We start from the raw sequence: 21343 nt of genomic DNA, 5'->3' as shown, positions 1-21343 counted from the left end.
CAGTAATTCTCCGCCGATCGTTAACGGCCCTGCAGACGCCAGATGGTGGCTTGTGGTTGTCTAACCGCTTTTTATTTCCATGGTCTAACCCATTAGGGACAAGTCAGACGGCCACGGAGAAAAAGCGCGAACGTCGGCGTTTTCTGCCGACTTTGGCATCATCGTGCATGGGGACCTCGTCGGTTCTCGATATGTGCCAATCGATATATTTGTGTTCCATCCACCTTCTTCAAAGAGCTCGAGGAACCATGGTTTTCCTGTAACGAAACACCGCATGCACGACATACCTCATACATACGGAAACCAAACATCAGAGAACAAACTTCTCCATGGGGTTGACCGCAGCTCCCGCCCGCGCAGAGTTTCGACATGCTAGGCATGGATATGGGCTGATAGCGTTGCGCGCAACCTTGAACGTGAACTTGAACCTAGAAATCTCAATCTAGACCAGGTATTTTCTAGTTTGCAGAGAGGCTGTCGCGTGCAGTGGGAACGGCCATGCGGGAGATCGTACTCTACTTAAAAAGGTGGTTAGCCACCTCCGGTTGGCCGGAGGCCGTCCCCCTTTTTCCGTGTCAGAAGCAGTTCGCCTGCAATCATTCTCTGCAGCTGTTTGGAGGTTTCGTGATACCCTCATGAGTTTACGCACGTATTGTTTCCTCTCCCAGTGACGTTAAGACGTACGTATCACCATAGCAGCGTTGCTGAACACTTTGTACTGACGTATCCGAGACCATCATAGAACACACGTCCGGATCTACCTAGCTCTTCGTTCCCGAGAATATCGTCCACGTCTACGTGATGGAAGAAAAAATCGAACCTGGGTGCGGCACACCGTCGGAGCTACCTATTACCCATTACGAAGTAGCACGAACAACGGAACTTGCGAAGGATCCGGAGGCGCTTGCCAGGTCGTACGGCCCGGCAGGATTGAAGGGTCTGCTTCAATCGGGATTCGTCGTAAGATGCGCGGTCTTTGCCGCGATGGGTGGCTTCCTGTTCGGTACATTCTCCCGTCAGCAGGCATTTGGGGTGCGCTTCCGGCTGATGCTTCTATAGGCTACGACCAGGGCGTGATATCGATCACGTTGACGATGGATCACTTCAACGACATGTTTCCGAGGATCGATGCGAACCGGAATTCTTCGGCAGGCTTCTGGAAAGGGTTGATGACCGCCATGTTGCAGCTCGGCGCACTGTTGGGCGCAGCACAGGCAGGGTTTCTAGCCGATAGACTTTCGAGGAAATATGCGATGTTCGTGGGGTTCATCTGGTTCCTGATTGGCAGTGCGATCCAGACAGGTTCCGTGACATACGCCATGCTTGTCATCGGCCGTACCGTTGGTAAGTGGCTCATGTAGTGCAGCATCCGACCTTGCTTACTGACGTGCAATTGCCCCTCAGGCGGAATTGGAATCGGTACCTTGTCCATGGTGGCGCCCCTCTACATCTCGGAAATATCGCCTCCAAACGTGCGTGGTTCGTTGCTGGTTTTGGAGGAATGGAGCATCGTCTTTGGAATCATCGTCGCGTTCTACATCACCTACGGTACCCGGTTTATCGTCAGCGATTGGTCATGGCGACTCCCGTTCCTTCTCCAGCTTTTCCCAGCTATTGTTCTCTGCGCCTTTATGAAGATATTGCCGTTCTCGCCCCGTTGGCTCGCTGCGCAAGGCCGCGACGAAGAGGCACTCAAGACTCTGGTGAGACTGCGGCAGCTGCCCGAGACGGATGAGCGTGTTATAGCCGAGTGGATAGAGGTCCGCGCGGAGGCGGCAGTGCAGAAGGAGGTTCAGGCCGAGCGCCACCCCAACCTTGTGGCCGACACTAGTACCATCGCCGGTTTGAAACTTGAGCTCGTTAGCTGGGCGGACACATTCCGCAAGAATAGCTATAAGCGCACGTTAGTTGGTGAGTTTCACGTGTGTGTGTGGCAGGACGAAACCTGTCGATGGCTAATGATTATTAGGAATGGGATTGATGCTTTTCCAACAGCTCGTCGGAATCAACGCGATGATCTGTATGTTTTTCTGCGTGTGTCTTGATGGCAACTTCTAATGATTGGACAGACTATGGCCCCTCACTGTTTGAATCTCTCGGGCTCGACTACGAGATGCAACTCAACATGTCCGGTGTCATGAACATACTGCGTGCGTCATATCTACTTCTTTTGCAGCACTCGACGACTAACATTTCGCAGAGCTTGTCGGAGTGACTCCAGCCATCTTCCTGATGGACCGCGTCGGACGTCGACCTCTCCTCCTCTGGGGTTCAGCAGCAATGTTCATCTGCCACGTGATCGTCGCAGCCGTAATCGGCACGTACCAAGGAGAATGGGAACAGAACAAGGGCGCCGCCTGGGCCGGGATCTCCTTCATTTTCGTGTACATGGTCGCCTTCGGCCTCAGTTGGGGCCCCGTCGCTTGGGCGATGCCAGCAGAGCTCTTCAACTCCACCCTGCGCGCAAAGGGCGTTGCACTAGCCACCTGCTCAAACTGGTTTAATAACTTGTTCGTCCTCGCCCTATTCCACTGCCCCCCGCCGCCACTGACGTAAATGTAATAGCATCATCGGTCTCATCACCCCGCCACTAGTCCAGCACTCTGCTTATGGTGCGTTCGTTTTCTTTGCGGTGTTTTCGCTGCTCTCTGGCGTGTGGACTTGGTTCGTCGTGCCCGAGACCTGTGGCCGCTCGCTCGAGGACATGGACGAGATCTGGGGGGATGACTCGGGGAAGAAGGATAAGGAGCGGACGCTCGTGGTGGTGTCGAGATTGGAGCGCCAGCTGGCGGAGAGAAGCTCGGCGGTGAAAGCTATGTAAACGCTTGATGAAGGCATGTATGCACGCTATGTAAGAACGCATGACGATGGTGTACGAGGATGGATTTATACGCTATATAGTACTTGTATGTAAAATTTAATTACGATTCCCCGCTCATGTCGAAAATCTTTTGTCGATGAATTGAATTGTGCTTCCGAGCCTGTGGGACTCGAGACAGAACGACACGATAACTTAATTCTCAGCTCATCTATACCCCCGAGACAGTATGTAACCCTAGAGATCCGTTGGGGCATGCATGCACAGCTCGCTCTCCGAACATCGGTTCACCGTTCCACCACGTTCCTACCCTCGGCGCCATGCACGGCGGATTACAGCTTATATATTGCCCCACGGTGTCGACGAAGTTTTGCGCAGCCGTAGGCCCGTAGGCTCCGTAGTATCAACCACGAGGCTGTGATCCACTAGTACCGCAGGTCATCCGCAGTGCGGCTGGTACGGGTGATAGGAACCGCAAACACTCAAAGCCTTGCGAGTGTGTGTGCGCAACACACGGCCCATGGCTAAGTTCGCTGTTCTCCAAGCCTTGCGTTACAATAGTCTATGTACATACGAGAAGTTGGTCCGCATGCGCACATCAACAGCCTACCTGGCTGTGTTCCTTTCTTTATTTCTTCCTTCCTTCCTTCCTTCCTTCCTTCCTTTCTTGCCTCGTGGCATCCGACAGGGACGTTGGTATCTGCTAGTAGATCGCGCCTCCATTCCCATCTTGGAACGAAACCCCCCCCTCTCCAAGGACACTTCTGTACCGAGTGACGATCCGTGCCCGCCGCGACCCCGCATCCTCGGTATGCACCTCGGTATGCACGTCCCTGGCCGCCGCAGCATCAGCATCTGCACCTGCACCTGGGCCTGAACCTGCAGCACCTAGCCGACTGACCAGAAGAAGGTTTAATTTCGAACATGGACCATGGGGCGACCGGGAGGTGACCTGCATAAGCTATAACGGGGACCAGTGGCCGTTGCAGACTTGCAGTGGGCAATGTGCAATTCCTCGTTACAGGTAGCGACATTACTTAGAACTTGCATAGAACTTAGGAATCAGGATAGACGTATATAGACGTTCTAATGTACATTGTGCACAAAGAAGTCGAGGAACGTGGCCATAGCGTGGACTTCGTGGACGGGAGGGGAAAGAATGGAACCTGCTTTGGATTCTGGAATGATTGACGAATGTGATGCTTAGGTACTCTACAAAACCGTGCCTGTGCCTGTCGATCGATCGATCGATATCCGGATTTTGGACACGGGTGACGGAAGGCGATTCGAATTATGAAAAGGAAAGCATTGCCGAGATATGTAGTTTAAATTTTGTGGGACCGGGAATGATATGAGTGATATGAGTGATATGTAGATAAAAAGGTAGTATGGTATTTGTCCACCCTCCCGCCCAATGCCCATCCAATGCAGTGCCGTCCGTAGCTGAGGAAGCTACGATAAAATACATATCTCTCCTTCCTTTCCCCGAAATAATACACATATCTCTGCTGTCCCCGAAACAAACAAAAAATAAAACAAAACGATATAACCTGTTTGATATGCGCCAGATCCGTTTCGATAAATAAAAAAAGAAACTCCCAAGAAACCCCCTGCACATAACCATAGGAAAAAAAACACAGAGACCTTCAGGACAATGTATCTATACATCTTCTTCTTTAGCCCCGTGCCTGCAGATCGTGATCTCCGCAGACCCGGCTGGTCGGACTCGGCCCGTGGGGTATCGTTGCTTCGGCACCGTCATCGGCGTGCGGCATGTGCGAGACTCTGGGCCGGGTGGTGGGGAGGTGTATTGACGGCCGTTCCTCCACGTCCTCCTCGTCGTCTTCATTTTGATGATGATGTTGGGGAAGGTGAATCTGGTCCGGTATGGGCCTGCATATGGGGGTGATGCCGGCGGGATCCATGGGCACGTTCATCATGACGGTGGTGCAACCCGTGCATCGCTCGTGCTGGCACTCGCTGTACGAGCAGATGTTTGCGTCGTCGGAGTCTTTTACGACCATCCATGAGTTGCCGCATTTGCAACACATCCACCGGCGGACTCGGACCATCCTGAGCTTTGTTTTTCGGATATGGGATTTGCCGGAGTGGGGGGCGGGGGTGGGGGGATGCGAGTGCTTGTGCTGTAGGTAGGTATGCTAGTATGTAGGATCGGCTCGAGATTCGGGGTTGATAGCTGGTGATAATATGCTAGGATCGAGAGACTCCGAGGGGTTGATGGCTGGTGATAGTTATGCTGACAGTGGTAGCGAATAGAGTGGCGCCGGAATTCAAACAGCAGTAATCGGAACTGGTCGTTGCGTCTTAAATAAACATCCGTCAGCCCAGGTTCGGTATGTATTATTTACACAAGTCTGTGAATGTTTGCAAATTTGCAAATTTGCAGGACTTCCAATCTCCGTCCGCCTTAGAGAGCCTCAAAGGTGAACGGAAATGCAGGACGTCATCGGGGCCTGTCCCCGTTCCCAAGCGACAATTAAAGCCCCTCCAGGGCGCTGGCGGGCGACAGCCCCGTCTTGGACAGGTTCTTAGGTCCTCATCTTGATGGTTGACACACAGAGTCGGTGAGATCTACCTTTGCGGCTAATCCCTAAGCAGGAACCAACACTCGACGCCAAAAACGTGGCTCGTTTGTGTTTTTCTTTTTTCTTTCCTTTTCTTTTTTTCCTTTTTTTGTTTGCCTTAGCGACGGTGCTGCGGGTTACGTGATCGATTAGCTACCGTCCTATACAAATTGGTTTCTCGACCAGGAGGGGAAGGGCGGTGTGCGTTTTCTTTCTCTTTAGCGGTGAAAAGAAATGCTGTTCGAGCCCTCGGTTCTCTTCCGTGCATGGTGGCTGCTCTGAGGAGCTGTCACACGTACCCTTTGATTTTTTTGTGTGTGTGTCTGCGGAATTCTGTTCGATGCGCAGGGGTTGCGGGTTGGGGTTGAGGTTTGAGGATAGACGACTGCCGTCAAAATGGTCGATGTGACGAACGAGTCGATTTGGATTGGGGGCGAAACTTGGACTGGACCTCGTTCAAACTTTGTCGGGGCCGCTTCACCAAGAAACTGCTCTGCTGCTTGCTGCTTGCTGTTTGCTGCTGACGATTGAGGTGCTGTATAGAGTTCTAGTAGTAGAGGGGGGAGATTCCGAGTCGCTGGGCAGACCCTCTTTATAGTCAGCCATAAGCTTCTTTGCTTCCACCACCACCCCCTCTTGTTCTCCCCCATCCCCATCCGTTCCTTCTAACCCGCACCGCGCAGCAGCTACGCCGTAGCGGAGACCCTCTGACAGCATACCTTGCTGAAACATCCCTAATGTCAATCCCCGAGCCTGCCTTAGGCGAGAGACGGCGTTATTGTCGTCGTCGCCGTCGTTCCTTGCGGGCTGGACTGACTGGCATATCCCTCCGCTCTGGTGCCGCGGCGGAGCGACTCTGTCTGTCTGGACTCTGCCCTGCAGCACTGAATACATACACACACTCTCTCACAAACTCACACACATACACACATACACACACACCCCCGCAGCCATACACATACCGTCATCTTCATCACGGTCCAACCTGCACACACAGAGACACGGCGAGTGTCTTACATCCGTCCGCTTTCGGAGGGTCGGTGCCAGCGGACAGCAGGGGGTTTCCTGGGCGGTTTATACCACACATCGAATCCAGCATCTCCTATGGCGGCGGCGGCAGTGGGTGGTGGTGGTGGTGGTGTGGAGTTGAGTGAGAAGTGAGAAGTGAGATCCGACAAGGCTCCGGACCGGCTGCGCCTCAATCTCTCGACACAGCGAGTAGGTATAAGTATACTAGGTATAGGAAATACTTGGCTACATAACTACATGCTGGCCGGCTGCACGCAACGAATAAGACGGACACGGGGTGTGTGTGAAGGCAAGATGTCTGGTACATATCTCCGAATGCAGCGGTCCGCCAGCTCCGGCTTGCAAACGCTTTCCTGAGCAGCTTTCTCTCCGCTGTGGGTGCGTCTGTGTGCTGATTCCAGAGTAGTTGCAGCCTTGTCTGCTCCGGGGAGTGGATGGTTATTGGTTCTCCGTTGGCGGTGGCCAATGGTGGTGGTGGTGGAGGTGGTGGCGGTGCTGTGATGTTGAGGTGTTGTAGTGGGATGTCCTTGGCCTACCATACATACCATGATACACACTCCAACTGCATGTCTATGCGACTGTGGAGGAATCAGCCTCGCCCAGACTGCACAGTGCAGACTCTCCCGTTCCGATGACGAAACCCCACAGGCGGTGGATCCGATTCTGTCAGACAACAATTATGTACTGTCGTGAGTAAACACCAACTAACAAGAAGATCTCTGCAGAAGCCAGCCATATCCGCTGCACGATGGACACCTGCAATTGGGTGCAGAGGAGCGCACCCATGAGCGGGGGAGGGGGGGTATGCAGTCGTCGTCTTGTCCTTCTTCATCTTCACGCCTACCCGTGTCAACCGGTGCCGCTGCATGTGCGATCAGTGTGCATTGGGCGTGCAGCGCCAGCTAGAGTACTCTACAGACAGAAGCAGCCACATCGCAATTCGCATACATATGCGACGCACGGATTCGCGTTGATTATTGGGCCGTCAAGAAAGTACATGAAAAAAGCCCAGAGACTGAGAGACAAGCCCAAAGGTTGGTTGTTGTTGGTGGTGATGGCGATGGCGGCGGAAGTTAGTTAGCGAACGGGCTTGTACGCAGGCGGACGCGAGGAGGACGTCGTCGATGACCGTCGACGGCGTGGGGCAGAGCGAAGGCCGCAATCCGAAAAGAAAGAAGAAAAAACGAAGAAACCGAAACAAAACAGAATCTCCTTTCCTCCGTTCCTCTCTCAGTCCTCAGTCCTCCCGTCCTCCAATCTTCCCTTCCTTTGCAAATTCCCTCCCTCCGTCCCCCTCCATTTTCGCGCTCTCACTCCCCCTCTTCCTTCCTCATCTTCCTCCAAGGTTCCATCCTTCCCCTGCAACGGCCCTCCCGACCTTTTTTATGGTAGCGGTACATACCTACGGTACCTTCCTAGCAAACCAGACCAAACCAGACCAAACCAAACCAAACCAAACCAAAGCCATCCCTGGGTTGGGTTTCTTGTTGCGATCGGCAAAACCCTGCAATCGCAAAAGGAAAGAAAAAAACAGGTGTCGGGGTTTCGAACATGGGAATTGTAGCAAAATCTGATATGTGGCCTGGAGCGGCGGGGATGCGCATGCCCATCTAAGTACTGGTACTTGGCTAGGTATGTTGCTTCCGAAAAGAAAGTCAGATCTGGTCAACGGGGACGGGGGGATGCCTGGGCCGTGAGGTGAGGCATTGAGGCCGTATGTGCTGGGTATTGGTAGTTGCTGTGTACGATTCTCTCCTCTCTGTGCTCTGATATGGAAACAGATCGGATAGCTACAGACGGATACCTACCTCCTACTGTGCCGAGTCTGCTCTAGAATACTCAGTAGAGGCTTCGGGGCTTCCAGAATCCAGAGCGACCCCGTCCGGTATGTACAAGACGGACGCAAAGTCGACTTACCTAGGCAGTACATAAATACCTGGTTTGTATGGAGCACGAGTGCCCGTTATCTCGTCGTTCCAGAATCCAGAGTCCAGAAGTCCAGCAGTCCAGAGTCCAGACTAGGTATCATGCGATGCGATTCCATCTGGAGTCTGGAGCCTGGGGCACATGGAATAGAGCACCGTAGTATACATATCTCCTGCATGCGGATGACAAAACGAAACAAAAAGCCTTCCAAGTTCCAACGTTCCAAAGTTCGGCCGCAGAGCACGGAGCACTGACGCCGAAGCGGAGGAAAGGAAAGAAGAAAAAAACAGAATATCGATCGAGATATTCGAAACCAGCAAGTACACCCTCCCGCAAGTTCCATGTTCCAACGTTCTCCGCCGAGTCGAGTCGCTCGCATCCATAATCCACGGTACATATGCTAGCCGCCAGAGACCCAGGGCCAGAGTGCGTGAACCCCTCTCTGCGCAGTGCGGAGTACTATGGAGACTCTACATACAACAACAACATACAACAACAACCATCCACCCCTCCACCCACACCCCCATTTCTCATGTGACTTCCAACGTCCCAGCTTCTCGGATACTACTAACTAATCCCCTCCCAGGCGATCGGATTGGCTGGCCCGTCGAAATGAAGTGATCCCGGCCACAGTTCCACATCAATCGCACCGCGGACTCCGGAGAGCTGGGTAGGAGCTGGATGATCCTAGCAAGCGGCAAGCAAGATGCGGCGTTTCCCTTTCCTTGTCTTGTCTTCTCTACACACATACCCAGGTCACACTCCAGTTTAAGCAGGTCTTCCCACCTTCCCTCCCTCCCGAGCCCGAGCCCGGGAAGTGTCGATGCGGTCAAATCGTACGACGGTACTATGATATGACGGAAGCGTCATTCGTGGATAGGTTCGGGCTCTGCCGCGCACGTGTGTTGTGCGCACATACACACATACATGGAGGGGGGCGGAGGGGAGTGGAAGGGAGTGGAGTAGTACATACAACTACATGGTCCATCCAGGTATACATAGTATCGCCGGAACGGTTAAACCAACAGGACCAGGTGCTCTGAGCCTCTGCCGCCTGCGTACCGGTGGGACGGATGCGGATAGTTATCATCTTAATTACCGGTAGATACGGTACTCTAGATACTCTAGATCCTTCTGGCTTTCTTCTGGCTTTCTTCTCTCGGTCGTTCCATCCGATATTGCATACTGGGTGTAGAGTTGCTTCTGGGAAACCGAAACCAACCGGCGTACTACCTATGGCTTGCTGTGTTTCTTTCCTCCTCCTCTTCATTTTCCTCCTCCTCCTACTCGAAACCAACGGTAACTCGCTATGTTTCTTTTCTCCTCCTCTTCCTCCTCCCCTCTATCGCTTGGCCAACATTTGACTCTCCCCACCTATTGGCCAGCCGCATCCGCAGTTCGTCTCGTCTTTCTGTGCGTCTGGAACATCCAACAGCACCGAGCCCACCAGTGCCACCACGAAGTTCCAAGTTCCAACAACAAACGCCGCTGTTCGGAAAGCTCCAACTCAACACCCATGTTGCACCATACCTACGCAGTGGATCTCTCCTGATCGATAACTGATAAGTTACAGCGCCTTCCACGTCGTCGTCGTCAAGGGTTCACCTCACGGGCGAGGGCACCGCCCCATCACCGTACTCTACTAGTTTACTACCTAGTAGAGTCCAAGTCGACGTCCGGGTCCGAAGTGACAGCTGACACCAAGCTGAGTTGAGTTTCTGGCGATCGTCCTCCCAGTATGTATGTAACCCAGTATGTAACTACTGGCGGGTGCAGCGGTGCAGCGGTGTAGTGCGTCGGTGGCGGTGCAAGATCTCCCATTGGCCGGAGCACGATTCACGAATCTCGGAACGTTGCCGTCTCGCAGTGATTGGGTGCCTGTGATTGAGCGCCAGCGCCCCGGCAGAAAGCGGAAAGCCAGAGACTCCGACGACTCAGACGCAGGTTCAGGCTTCCCACAACCAACATCAACATCAATATTAACAACTTCTTCGAGCTTTGAGCCTGGCTGAGCTCGAATTGTCCGTGACTGACGCCCGGACAATCCGAGCCTAGCCAGGCTGTTCCTTGGGGGTCTCCGTAATAGGGCGTGCGAAAAAACAAATAAACAAACAAACCAGAAAAAGGAAAAGGAAAAGAGAAGAAGAAGAAAGAAAGAAAGAAAGGAAAGAAACATTTCATCGGCATAATCCACTCCTCCTTCTCACTACTGATTAGTCCATAGTGACATATCATAGGAGGAGGGCGGAGGTTTAACGAATAAGTGAAGTGAAGTGCAGTGTGCGATCTGACGCCGTCGATAGTTACTGGCGTACGATCCGCGTCGCGTTGCGCTGCGCATAATTTACCAGTATGTAGTACCGTATGTAGTTACGTCTAAGCAAGATCGATACGTACCTGGTACATATAGATATCTATCTGAGCGTGGGGGGTCGTCACTTTGAAGATGTTAGGGGATGTAGAAATAATCGGTGCCCGAGTCTTTGCGCCAGAGCGGTGAGGGTTTCGCAGCAGGAATTCCTGTCGAGTCTCCTCCGATCCCAAGACGTGAGTCCGTGTACATAGACAGGAGATGTCTTCGTTGGGGGCGAGGCTGATTACGGAGTTTCAGGCTCCGGGGTCGGATTACTTTTTGATATTTACTAGTATGCAGCCCTGTACCAGTGTATCTACCCAGAAACTCTCCCATTGGCCGATACATAGCTCTCTCCGAGAACCATCGTCAGTACTAGTATGATAAATAGTAAGAAAATTGTCAGCATACATAAGCAAGTAGTCACCTAGGTATCTGAGCATATACACAGACGCAGAGACAGACGGAGATTTGTCTCACGCTCGACCGGATGATGTATCCGACACACGATTCTGAGTGAGTACATACTACCCTAGAATACAGCCCTCCTCCCCCCACGCCCCCGATTCACCGATTCCCCGGTTTCGATCGTGAAAGATCATTTCATTTCGATCCACAGTTCTTCAAGACGTGGGACGTGGGGGGTTGCCAGCACATATACCTACCTAAAGAAACACCGCCGATTCCCGATGAGTTGAGTCGCGTGTACTCGAGTACAAGGTAGATGGTGGATGAAGTAACTACCGAGCGAGCGAGATCGGGGTCCGGCAACACGGCCTTGGGTCGTGCCCTATGTACCTCCTCTCTCCCTTCCCCAGTTTATCTTTCTAGGGACTTTTTCCGTGCGTACATATGATACATACACTACTGTCGTAAGCTACTAGTATTTAGAGAACCCACGCCGATTACATACCTACATGTGCAGAGTACAGTACAGTTGCGGATGCAGATGGAGAAGCCCCAAGGGAGTCTGAAGGTTTCCCATCTGATTCTGCACTCCCAAAGACAGTGGACTGTGCTGGTTCGGTCTGGATAACTGGTCGTTAACTACTCTCCTCTACTACCTATACCGGTACATATAGGTAGGTACGCCACCGGTTAGTCGTGGTGCAAATTGCAATAGGTACATACTGTACATACTATCTACTTTCTATACCATAGAATAGGTAGTAAACTACGTTCGCCCTCCTAAGGAGCCAAAGGGGGAGTGGGGGGATGTCCAAATCTCTCGGTTACTCAACATATTTCCGTACAAGATCCGATCTGTCCGTGCATCGGCGCTCTACTAGATATGGCGGCTTCCAACAGCGCAGTGCGCACGGACATTCGTTGTTTTCCTGGTGCATATTTTCCGGTACTGACCCAGAAACTGGACCACGTCTTTTATGGAGGTTCGAGTTTAGATGTACTACTATGATACTACTATGATAGGCAGGATAGTAAATCCGCATCCTCCACGTCGAGGCCGTCGCCGAGAGCCGCCGGTGCCCAGAGCGTTGCTCCGAGAGTAGACACGGCAATCTACTATGGAAATCTACATACCTATTCTGCAGTGCGAGGTGCGAGGTCCGGCTGCAGCGGCCGAGGCTGAGGCATAATTACCTATCGGTGGTTATTACTCTAATTACTTCTTGGCAGGGCGGTGGTGGTGATTACTTTGCTTTCTTTTCTGCGGTGTGGTAGTAGTAGTGGCTAGCTTGGTAGGTATAGGGCGGTGGGGTATGGTATTCTGCATCTGCCGGGTGGACGCTCACGCGAATGGGCCCGCTTGCCCGCTCGCTGGCTGGCTGGTTCATAGTGATATGTACTCTTCGTAGTCTGTCCCGGGTGCGGACAAATTTGACCGGCGGCGCCCCGGCCCTGCATACAAGCTGGGTTGGGAACCCGTTCGGTGTCGTGGGGGTCTCCCGAGTCTCGGCCTGGAGAACTGAGTGGGCGCATGATGGATGCATACCTGCCACCTGGGTAACTATCGCCATGTGGTCGTCAGCCGCGGCTTTCGACTTCATCTTCATTTTCATCGATCCCCGGATCCTTGGAGAAGTAAGAGTGTTTGCTGTACTGTTTTGCTTTCTCGCTGCGCTCCGCATGGAGTCTTTGCTTCAGCCTTCAGCCTTCGGACGACATGTCTCGTCTCGGATACGCCGTATCCCACATAGGTACATAGCATGGTGGCATAGATAACAAGTATTAACTATGCCAATCTCTAAATCACGAACACGATGCGAGTACATACGAATCGACTCGTTGACCCCCACCAACAGCCCTAGCCACTGAACCCATGCCCGCCCCCGCTCCGGCTAAATCTATGCCCGCTCCGCTCAGCCCCGCCGTCACTCGGGAATCGCGACACCGACCGATCGGTAGCTCCGACACCAGACATGTCTTCGTCGTCGGACCTGGTGTCTTTCTTTTATTTTGTTTCATTTTTTTGTATCATAATCTTGACTGACCCACGGGCATGTCACTTCGGAGGTCGCTACATCGGTAGTGCGTGTCTCGGCTCGGCGCTGCTGGCCGCGTTGGTGATAGTCTGTGCATATGTAACTTCCGAAGGATACGGAGAGGAAATTCGGAAATTCGAGCTTCTCGTAGGGCATATGATAGATACGTGTAGTTTTATACCTCATACATACATGGAAATGTCCTGGAGATGGGTAGCTCTCCACGTGGGAGATACGGTCGGATGAACGAATAAAAACAAAAAACAGCGGAGGCACCAGAGTGAGTTTGAATGAAGCCCCGGCTTCGAGCTCGGGCCGGAGGCTGGGGGCGGGGTCGACATCCGGTGCCTGTCCGCGCCGGCGGGTTCAAAGGGCATATACAAATCATACAGATACGTGGAGCTGCAATGTCCTGAAGACGGGCAGCTCTTTGAGTGGGAGATGTCGGATGAACGAACAAAAACAAAAAAAACAGGGGAAGCACCAGAGTGAGTTTGGATGAAGCCCCGGCCCCGAGCTCGGGACGGGGTCGACATCCGGAGCCCCGTCCGCGCCGGCGGTTTCAAAGTGCAACGCCGAATCCGTGATTTTATCCCACCTCATTTCTCCGTGATCACAGCCGCGGCCGCAGCCGCAGCCGCGTACGTCAGCTGAATAACCACCACCACGTCTAGAGTACAGTAACTAGCGCAGACATCCGATGCACGCGCTATTGGCTGCGATCGACGGGCATTTATCCGTGGCACACCCACACATATGCGGCCGGTGCTGCACCATCACTCGAACCAACCAGGCGGCGTACTCCATGTATCTAGCCCTCCCCCGCCCGCCCCACCCCGCACGGGTAAAGGGGGTTCGCCGGTGCGTGGGCGGGCGATTGCACCGCACTGTGGGCATTTTCAGGGCTGCATACATGTTACCGGTGTGATCCCCCCGCCCAGCCCACATGGGGCTCCGCGCACGCGCGCCGGCGCTGCAGCAGTGCACATGCACATGTACATGCACCGATGCGATGTGCGCATGCGCTGGGTGGGCGAGCCCCAATTTCAACTTTCGCCTCGCAAGGCTGCAGATGCGTGGACCTGCCGGAAAATCGGACCCCCTGAGGCTTGACCGGACCGGATTTTTGAGGCGAGTGACCTGGACCGCGAGTGGACCTGCACGCATCGCGCCTTGGTTGGGTGGATGTGCGTCTCGGAATCATCCGTTTCTTACATACTAGTAGTCGGTAACTAAATTGTGAGTACCTCTTTACCCACCAACCTATGGCCATTCGCACGTCACTCACTGTGTGCAGTAGATACAGTAACCAAGTATGTACAGTACATACGGATTATGAGCAGTATACTGGAGCGGTGTGCGCATTCTCACCGCCGTATCACCTGGTCGTCGAGCCTACTTCTACATACTCCTGAAATTTATCCGATGGCCCAGTTATATCCAATTGTTCAACTAGCGGTATGATGTATTGATGCAGTCAATGTCATCGAAGACGGCAGCCGTGGCTGGTGATGCAGGAACATACCTACTCTACCTATGGCCATTCGTACGTCAGTCACTCACTATGTGCAGTAGACACAGTAACCAAGTATGTACATTCATACGGATTACGAGCGACATACTGGAGCAGTGTGCGCATTCTCACCGCCGTATCACCTTGTCGTCGAGTCTACCTACCTATACTCCTGAAATATCCGATGGCTCAGTTATATCCAAAGATTCATTTAGCGGTATGATGTATTGATGCAGTCAATGTCATCAAAGACAGCAGCCGTGGGTAGTGATGCAGGAACACTACAAGGACACAGCATGATATGAGATCTGCCTACATACTGAGGTGAGTATGCATACATACCTACGGATGTTCCCGCGTATGGTGCTTATTTATGGCGACAAAGCACGGTGGTCTACCAGCCAACCATCCGGAAAAAAGGACACGCCTGCATTGTTTAGCTAGCTAGCTAGTTGGTCAGTTGATTGGGTGGATAATACGGAAATGCTCAAGTCAGTATGCACACACATACGCGGCTAGGAATTGCGGTCAACGACTCGCCGGCCGGCGGCCGCCCTTCTCGTCCGGAAGCTCGCCTCAAATTTGAGTTCGCCACCCAGTTCTGAATCCTGATTACCAGGCTCCTATAGGCCCAACCTCGCAGCCCTAAATTGATGCTGCATGGCCAGACCATGTGTCATGCACCCGAACATCGGAAACATCAAAAAATCATAACCCAAAAACAACCGGAACCTGGCCTGTGGCACGTTGCACTCCCACAGGGCACTGTTCGCCACTGCACATACACGACAGCAACAGTAGTGCGATGATGATGGTGGTGGTGGTGGTGGTGGTGGTGGTGGTGGTGAGGTGAGCACCGAGTTTACTCGGGGGTGTGAGCACCATCAGTGACAGTAATCCGCCCTAACTATCCATCACTTCTTCCAGCCGCTTCAAAGCCGTTCCTGGTAAATAGCGTTCATTCGAGTAAATAGTAAATCCCCTGAAAGATCGAGGGGAAGACATGAAAGGGGAAGAAGTTTGGAATTCAGTGGGGATGGAGGATGGTCTACACTAGGCACTTGGCACAGGCACAGGCAACAGTGGTTGCACAACCGACCTCAAGGCTCCCTCATGAATTCATACTCGCCTCTGTCGTCATGCATGTCTGGGACTTGCGGTTTACGCACGCACTGAGAACTGCGCTTCAAAGCATTGAGCACTGGAACGAGAGAAAAATCACCACGGGCACAGGAGAAGCGTCGAACAGCTTATGTGGAATGGATATGGGCCTCGCGGCATCCGTGTATTCCCAAACGATCGATCCATGTAATATAAGAACAAAGGAGAAAAAAACCAAAGCTGTAGCCCAAAGATCTAGTGACGAAATAAGAATGAAAAGGGGCAATAGGAGTAATGACTGATATAGAAATAGAACAGATACAAGAGCAAAGAGAAAAAAAACACATTCTAACCGGCGACAAAAAGCAAAGCGTAAATCCCAGTATCCTGGTGGATGGGTCGAGTAACACAGCCTGGTCGGTCCGATCCTGTGAATATTGTTGGGCACACCTAGAAATATTGCGGCCGCAAATAGTCCGAGTATGCTGCCACTGCTGGCTTCCACAAGAACCACAGGAATGGACCGGAAGGAACCACCCAAGGATCAACAGGAAATACGGAAAGAAGAAAAACATGAGAGGCGATCAAAGGAAAAGAGAACCAAAGAAAGAATCAGCTAGGCACAGCATCCGTGGAAAAGGATTATCGAGTGACGGAGGCCGGGCCTAGTGTAACCAGTCGCCCACCGTACCATCCAATAATGATACGGCTGAAGTCGAAGGCATGCAACTGATTGGAGAGAGGGATGACAGAAACCGTCGTGTATGGTCGAATCGCGCCGGTACAAAGGAACATGAAACGAAAGGAAAAAAAAAACGCCGGTCCATGGCCAAATGACCAATTTATCCCTTCTAGATCGCTAAACTCCGGAGGAAACACATCGCTGAGTCATATATCTGTCGAATGGACGGATGAAGGCTCAGGGGAAGCAAATAAACATTCTAAGAACGTAGATATGTCGATATTTGCGTCTCTAACGACTCGCAGAGTGCGTCGTTTAGGGACGTTTGCTGAGTAGTCGAATATGAAGCAATTGACGAATAGGAGCATAAGGAAGACTCCGCAAGTTCGTTGATGTGCTCGTGGTCGGTATGGACCTCGAACTCGACAGTATGCCGCTTGGGCTGGCCAGGGTACCACCCACAGTTGGCACACGCCGCATCAATGGTCGGATTCAGAGGACCGAAGCCACAGCGAGGCTACAAAGAAGTCAGAAGGTATTCGAGAAAGCAGGATAGTGAACTGGAGGACTTACACAGTACCAAACAGACGACATGTTGCGGAAAGTTGCGGTGGGTCTGGAAAGGATGTCTAAAATGAAGATGGAGCGCTGAAGATGGTTGGGGAGCTTTGGGTATTCGAGCTGGCAGTCAAAGTGCTTTTGATAGTAGAGCTGTTGGTGAATCTCAAATAGTGAGCTGGAGATGAGATTGGGGGGTGCGGGTGCGTATGCGTGTGCGTGTCTGTGTATGCGTGTGAGTCTGTGAGAATAATTTTCATAAAAGTGCCAGATCAGAGGATTCTTATACTGGTCCGCAGGTAGGCTTCGGTATGAGCAATAGCAGAGATTGAAGCGAAAACCCTCAGGAAACGACAAAGCCCGCCAAGGGGGTCAGAGGTACTCTACTCTAAGCCACCAGACGCAAACAAGGCCTGTGAAGAGAATTGAGGATGCCCTTTGGTGTTGCGCAGAGGCTACAGGCTCTTCTGATAGCGGCATCAACCGTCGCTGCCCTCCTCAATCCGGGATTAACCGTGTTCATGAGAAACTACCGGACCCCATGACACGAGTGTTCGCCAACGTCAGAGGTGATTCAGCGCGCAAACATTCGAGAATGAGAGCGATGTGGTGCGAACGAATGCTCTCGGTAGTTCGTGATCCAGCAGGGGTGTCGTCCCAGCAGGTGGATATTCGAATCCCTCGTACGAAGGCGCACCCGCTGGACCTTTGGCCGATACCTGTAGCTGGTGCTCCCGCGGGGAGTGAACACAGCCAAACAGAGCTCTGTGGCCTGGAGCCAGTCATATTTCCAGTGCAAAGCGCGGGCAGCGAACGGGAAGCTCCCATACGTCAGGGACCCCGCCTTCGCCACGTTTAGATTCGCAAAATCAAGAGCCATGACTCGACCAGACTGGTAGCTCTTTGGGGTGGTAAGAACTGGTGTGCGTGAGAGATGCGGACTCGAGACGTGGGTCCCGATAGTAGGGGCCCGCATCACTCATCCCGCAGCGGTAGCTATCCGGTGTTTGGCTGTAAGGCTGCTTGTGCGGGCATCTGTGACCCCGGGAAACAGGATGACAAGGGTAGGAAAGATGACATCTGGCTGGGACTTGTAGTTAGAACCTGCGGAATACCAAGTGAGTGCGCGGACGGGGGTTTAGGACGGTGCCTGCCTGGCCGTTACTGCGATGTCAGCAAAGCACTATTCCTGAAGAGATACAAGATTTACTGACCGACAGTAAGAGTGAGTCGGAGGGGGGGAAGTAGTTTTGTACATGTTGCATGTTGTACCCGCAGTTTCACTGCGGTGAGGTGAGGGGGGCGGGGGCGGTGTGCGGGATCGGCTAGTAGAGACATTGGGGTTGTGGGCGTGGAGACGTTCTGTCCCCCCCTCTCAATGGCGGCGCAGAGCTGTGGACGAATGATGTTGCGGACGAGAATCAATTAGGCAGACAAGGGCTAGCCAAGCCAGGGAGCCGCGCCAAAACCCCCACCATTCCCTAAACCCCCGATGCCCAACGCGGTGACACAACGAGTCGAAACAGTAGAGAAAAGTGGCTGTGAATGACGAAAGATGATGGAAAATGGGGATTTTCTGCTGAAACGGAACTATTAGGCCCATGAGCAAGTGCCCACGGTATGACTTCGGTCTCGGTGCAGTGAAACCTCCGGCCGCCCGCACTTCACGGGCTCGCGGAGACCTGGCGACCATGAGAAGCAATATGCATAACATGGTATAGCAGTGCCCTATGCAAATTGGTTTTAAGCGGGGGAAGTCAGCGCCGTTCCTAGCAAGTGTGCATATTCAAGTTACACCTGTTAAGGACGTTACGCCGGAGGCCATGATCTGGGCCCGCGCTCCGGTCGGTTGCGATGATATGGAAGGGAATTACCTCTCCGTCGGGTAGCTCGTGATCTGGATACCTATGGTTTCCTGCGCAGTCATCCAGCGCGGATAAGTTCAGAGGTACTTCAGATACAATGAAAGCGCCGTCAACCCCCGGAGTCCGAGAACAAAGTGGGCTCTGGTTATTAGTAAACAGTAAGATGCGCAGTGATATGTACTAGTACATGGATAGCGTCATGACAAGGCATCATGGCGGCTGACCGGATTTTGCTATACAGATTGACAGAAGACAGGTAGCGCGATCATTCAGATCGGGCTCTCCTGGGGCCCGCAGCCCACAACTACTGCCACTGCTGTATCCCGCCCCAATACTCACCGTCTTCCTCCCCTCTCCCCCTCCCCCGCCCTCCATCCTATGCGCCCTTCAGTCACCGCACCCGGACACAAAAACTCACTAGGCGTTGCCATCATATTCCGCATTGGCGTCACCGAGTTGTGGTGGGTCCACATGGTCCACCTCATCAGAGGATCTTCGATATGCGAGTCGCAGAAACAGAGTCGGGTAGTAGCGAGTTTCACAACCAGCTGGAAGATGTAATGTGATGTCGGAAAAATCTCCTCGTAGGGCAATCAAATCGTTTGACTCATGGTTCGTCGCTCCGCCGATGCTCCAATGGAGAAAAAAGTGCGAGGCTGGTGCACTGACGGATGAGCAACCCTCTGACAGAGTGACACCAAGCTTATCGATTCGTCCACCCCGATTGACGGCGCATCTGAGACCCAGGTGTTGCTAGAAGATTCTCGAGCGAGCCACGCGACTTGCGCCAAATTAGAAAATCTCCGAAACATGTCTTGTCGACGGGGTCGTGCGCGCAAGCGAAGCATTGCCAGTCTGTGCGTCTCCGCAACGATGTTTGGGATTCCTTGCTGGGGGATTCGTTGGTGACCGCGTCAACCGGAGCTGTTACGAGGGCGGGGGCCGGATGACTCGAATTATGCCTTGAGCGCTTCGAACGTCCTTTCCTGACGGTGCCGCTGTGGAGGAAGAAGGCGGCGATCTGGTGACTGGGCTTGCTGAGCCCCGCAAGGTCGACTGAGGTGAGTTGAGCATCCTCGAGGTCGACTTCGACATCGGAGACTTCCGATGGCCCGTTCGATGGGCTAAGTGAGTTCTCAAGCATGGCAGCCGTTGCTCATCGCATTCACCAGGCCAACGACTCTTCCTGCATATGAAATACGTTAGGTGCTGCACTCCCTCAACTATGCTAGGGCGACTGACCTGCTCGACCGTTTTTCCACTTTATTATCCTTCGACACATAGGCCCGAGGCGCGTCCACTGCTCGACGGCTCCCTTCGAGCCCTGTACACTGCGAACTTCCGTGTGCAGCCCGGCTTGGAATATTGGCGTCCGGGCCTCGTCGAGTGAGTGCTGCGCGTGCGCATTTTCGTCGTATGTATTTCCCTCAATAATGACTGTTGACTGATGGTGAGAAATTTTAGCAATGTGAGAAGAAAGGCCATTGAGCTCCTTTAAAACTCCTTCATGGTGGCGAATATAAACAAACATCTAAGCCACCGATGGCTGGCTGGACTGGAATACGCGCAGTTAAATTCCGGCATTCCTTCCTTTGGGTTTCCGAATGATTCGCAACGTCAATCTTATGAAGGTAAGATGGTTCCTTTTGATCCAGCTCTGTACACACAAATCTCTTAATGAAACCGTCTTCTAATGTGGTATTTGGCGCCGTTGTGTGGTGTACTAGTAAAATATCTGACCGCAGCAGCACTGTGGCGGTACTGTGGTACGGCCGCCGCCACGCCATCTCCACGCATCCTAGTTCCCCAGTACAATAAATAATACAAAGAATCGACACGCGTTCGATTTGGCCGTGCTGGCGCGCTCCCCTTAACATTCCCGCTTACTCGAAGACGATGCGTAGTCCATGGACGCGAAAGAGCTGGCGAGGCTCGATCGAACGAGAGCAGCCAAGGAATGGGATCGTCCGAACACGTATGCTTGAACGCAGTCAAGCTCGCATTGCAAATCGTTCCTTCAACCTTCTTATGTTTCAAGCTGTTTCGTTGCGTACTGATTCGAGCATTAATGGCGGTAGGATCCCGAGATAAATTCCACATCTTTCCTGACGATCTCAACTCAAGATTTTGGCGAGTGGTCTGCATCTCTGAGGGGAGAGTTTCGTGTCTCCTCTGGTTGTGAGATATCGAGATCTTCAACTTCGCACAATACGATACCGGCTCGGGATGGCTGGTAAGCTTCTGTCGGTAATGAGCATGGCTAACTCTGTGACACTGCCGAGGAAGCCCCAAAGACCAACCATAGTTTCGTGTTTTGTTCTTCAAAGACCTGGCAAGTAACGTCGGCTGGCCTTTACTGCTTGCAGAGTCTCTCCGGTTTTGGTAAATTTCTGGTGAATGTCGTTCGTGCCAACATTAATTATGGCTGTGCACTTCTTGCCAAGTTATGCACCAGTCCGTCGTGTCCCG

General features: G+C 52.7%; 2 protein-coding genes across 2 annotated transcripts; one reads left to right on the top strand and one right to left on the bottom strand.

The window, feature by feature from the left end:
* Positions 1 to 563: 563 nt before the first annotated feature.
* Positions 564 to 2933, top strand: BZA05DRAFT_346712 (MFS sugar transporter-like protein). The gene is made up of 8 exons (XM_051481199.1): positions 564 to 680; positions 733 to 1003; positions 1060 to 1344; positions 1405 to 1911; positions 1970 to 2020; positions 2070 to 2150; positions 2201 to 2510; positions 2566 to 2933. Exons 2-8 carry the CDS (start codon positions 802 to 804, stop codon positions 2819 to 2821), a joined length of 1692 nt encoding a protein of 563 aa, XP_051344782.1. The 5' UTR covers positions 564 to 680; positions 733 to 801; the 3' UTR covers positions 2822 to 2933.
* Positions 2934 to 4226: 1293 nt separating this feature from the next.
* On the bottom strand, positions 4227 to 5087 carry BZA05DRAFT_23485 (uncharacterized protein). Its single transcript, XM_051479841.1, has one exon. It carries the CDS (start codon positions 4888 to 4890, stop codon positions 4495 to 4497), a length of 396 nt encoding a protein of 131 aa, XP_051344781.1. The 5' UTR covers positions 4891 to 5087; the 3' UTR covers positions 4227 to 4494.
* Between the last annotated feature and the right edge of the window lie 16256 nt (positions 5088 to 21343).

Source organism: Tricharina praecox, assembly GCF_024521635.1.
Source record: "Tricharina praecox strain CBS 144465 chromosome Unknown BZA05scaffold_1, whole genome shotgun sequence".
NCBI lineage: Eukaryota > Fungi > Ascomycota > Pezizomycetes > Pezizales > Pyronemataceae > Tricharina > Tricharina praecox.
Note: the sequence above shows the minus strand (reverse complement) of the source record. Positions and strands in the feature narration are given on the sequence as shown.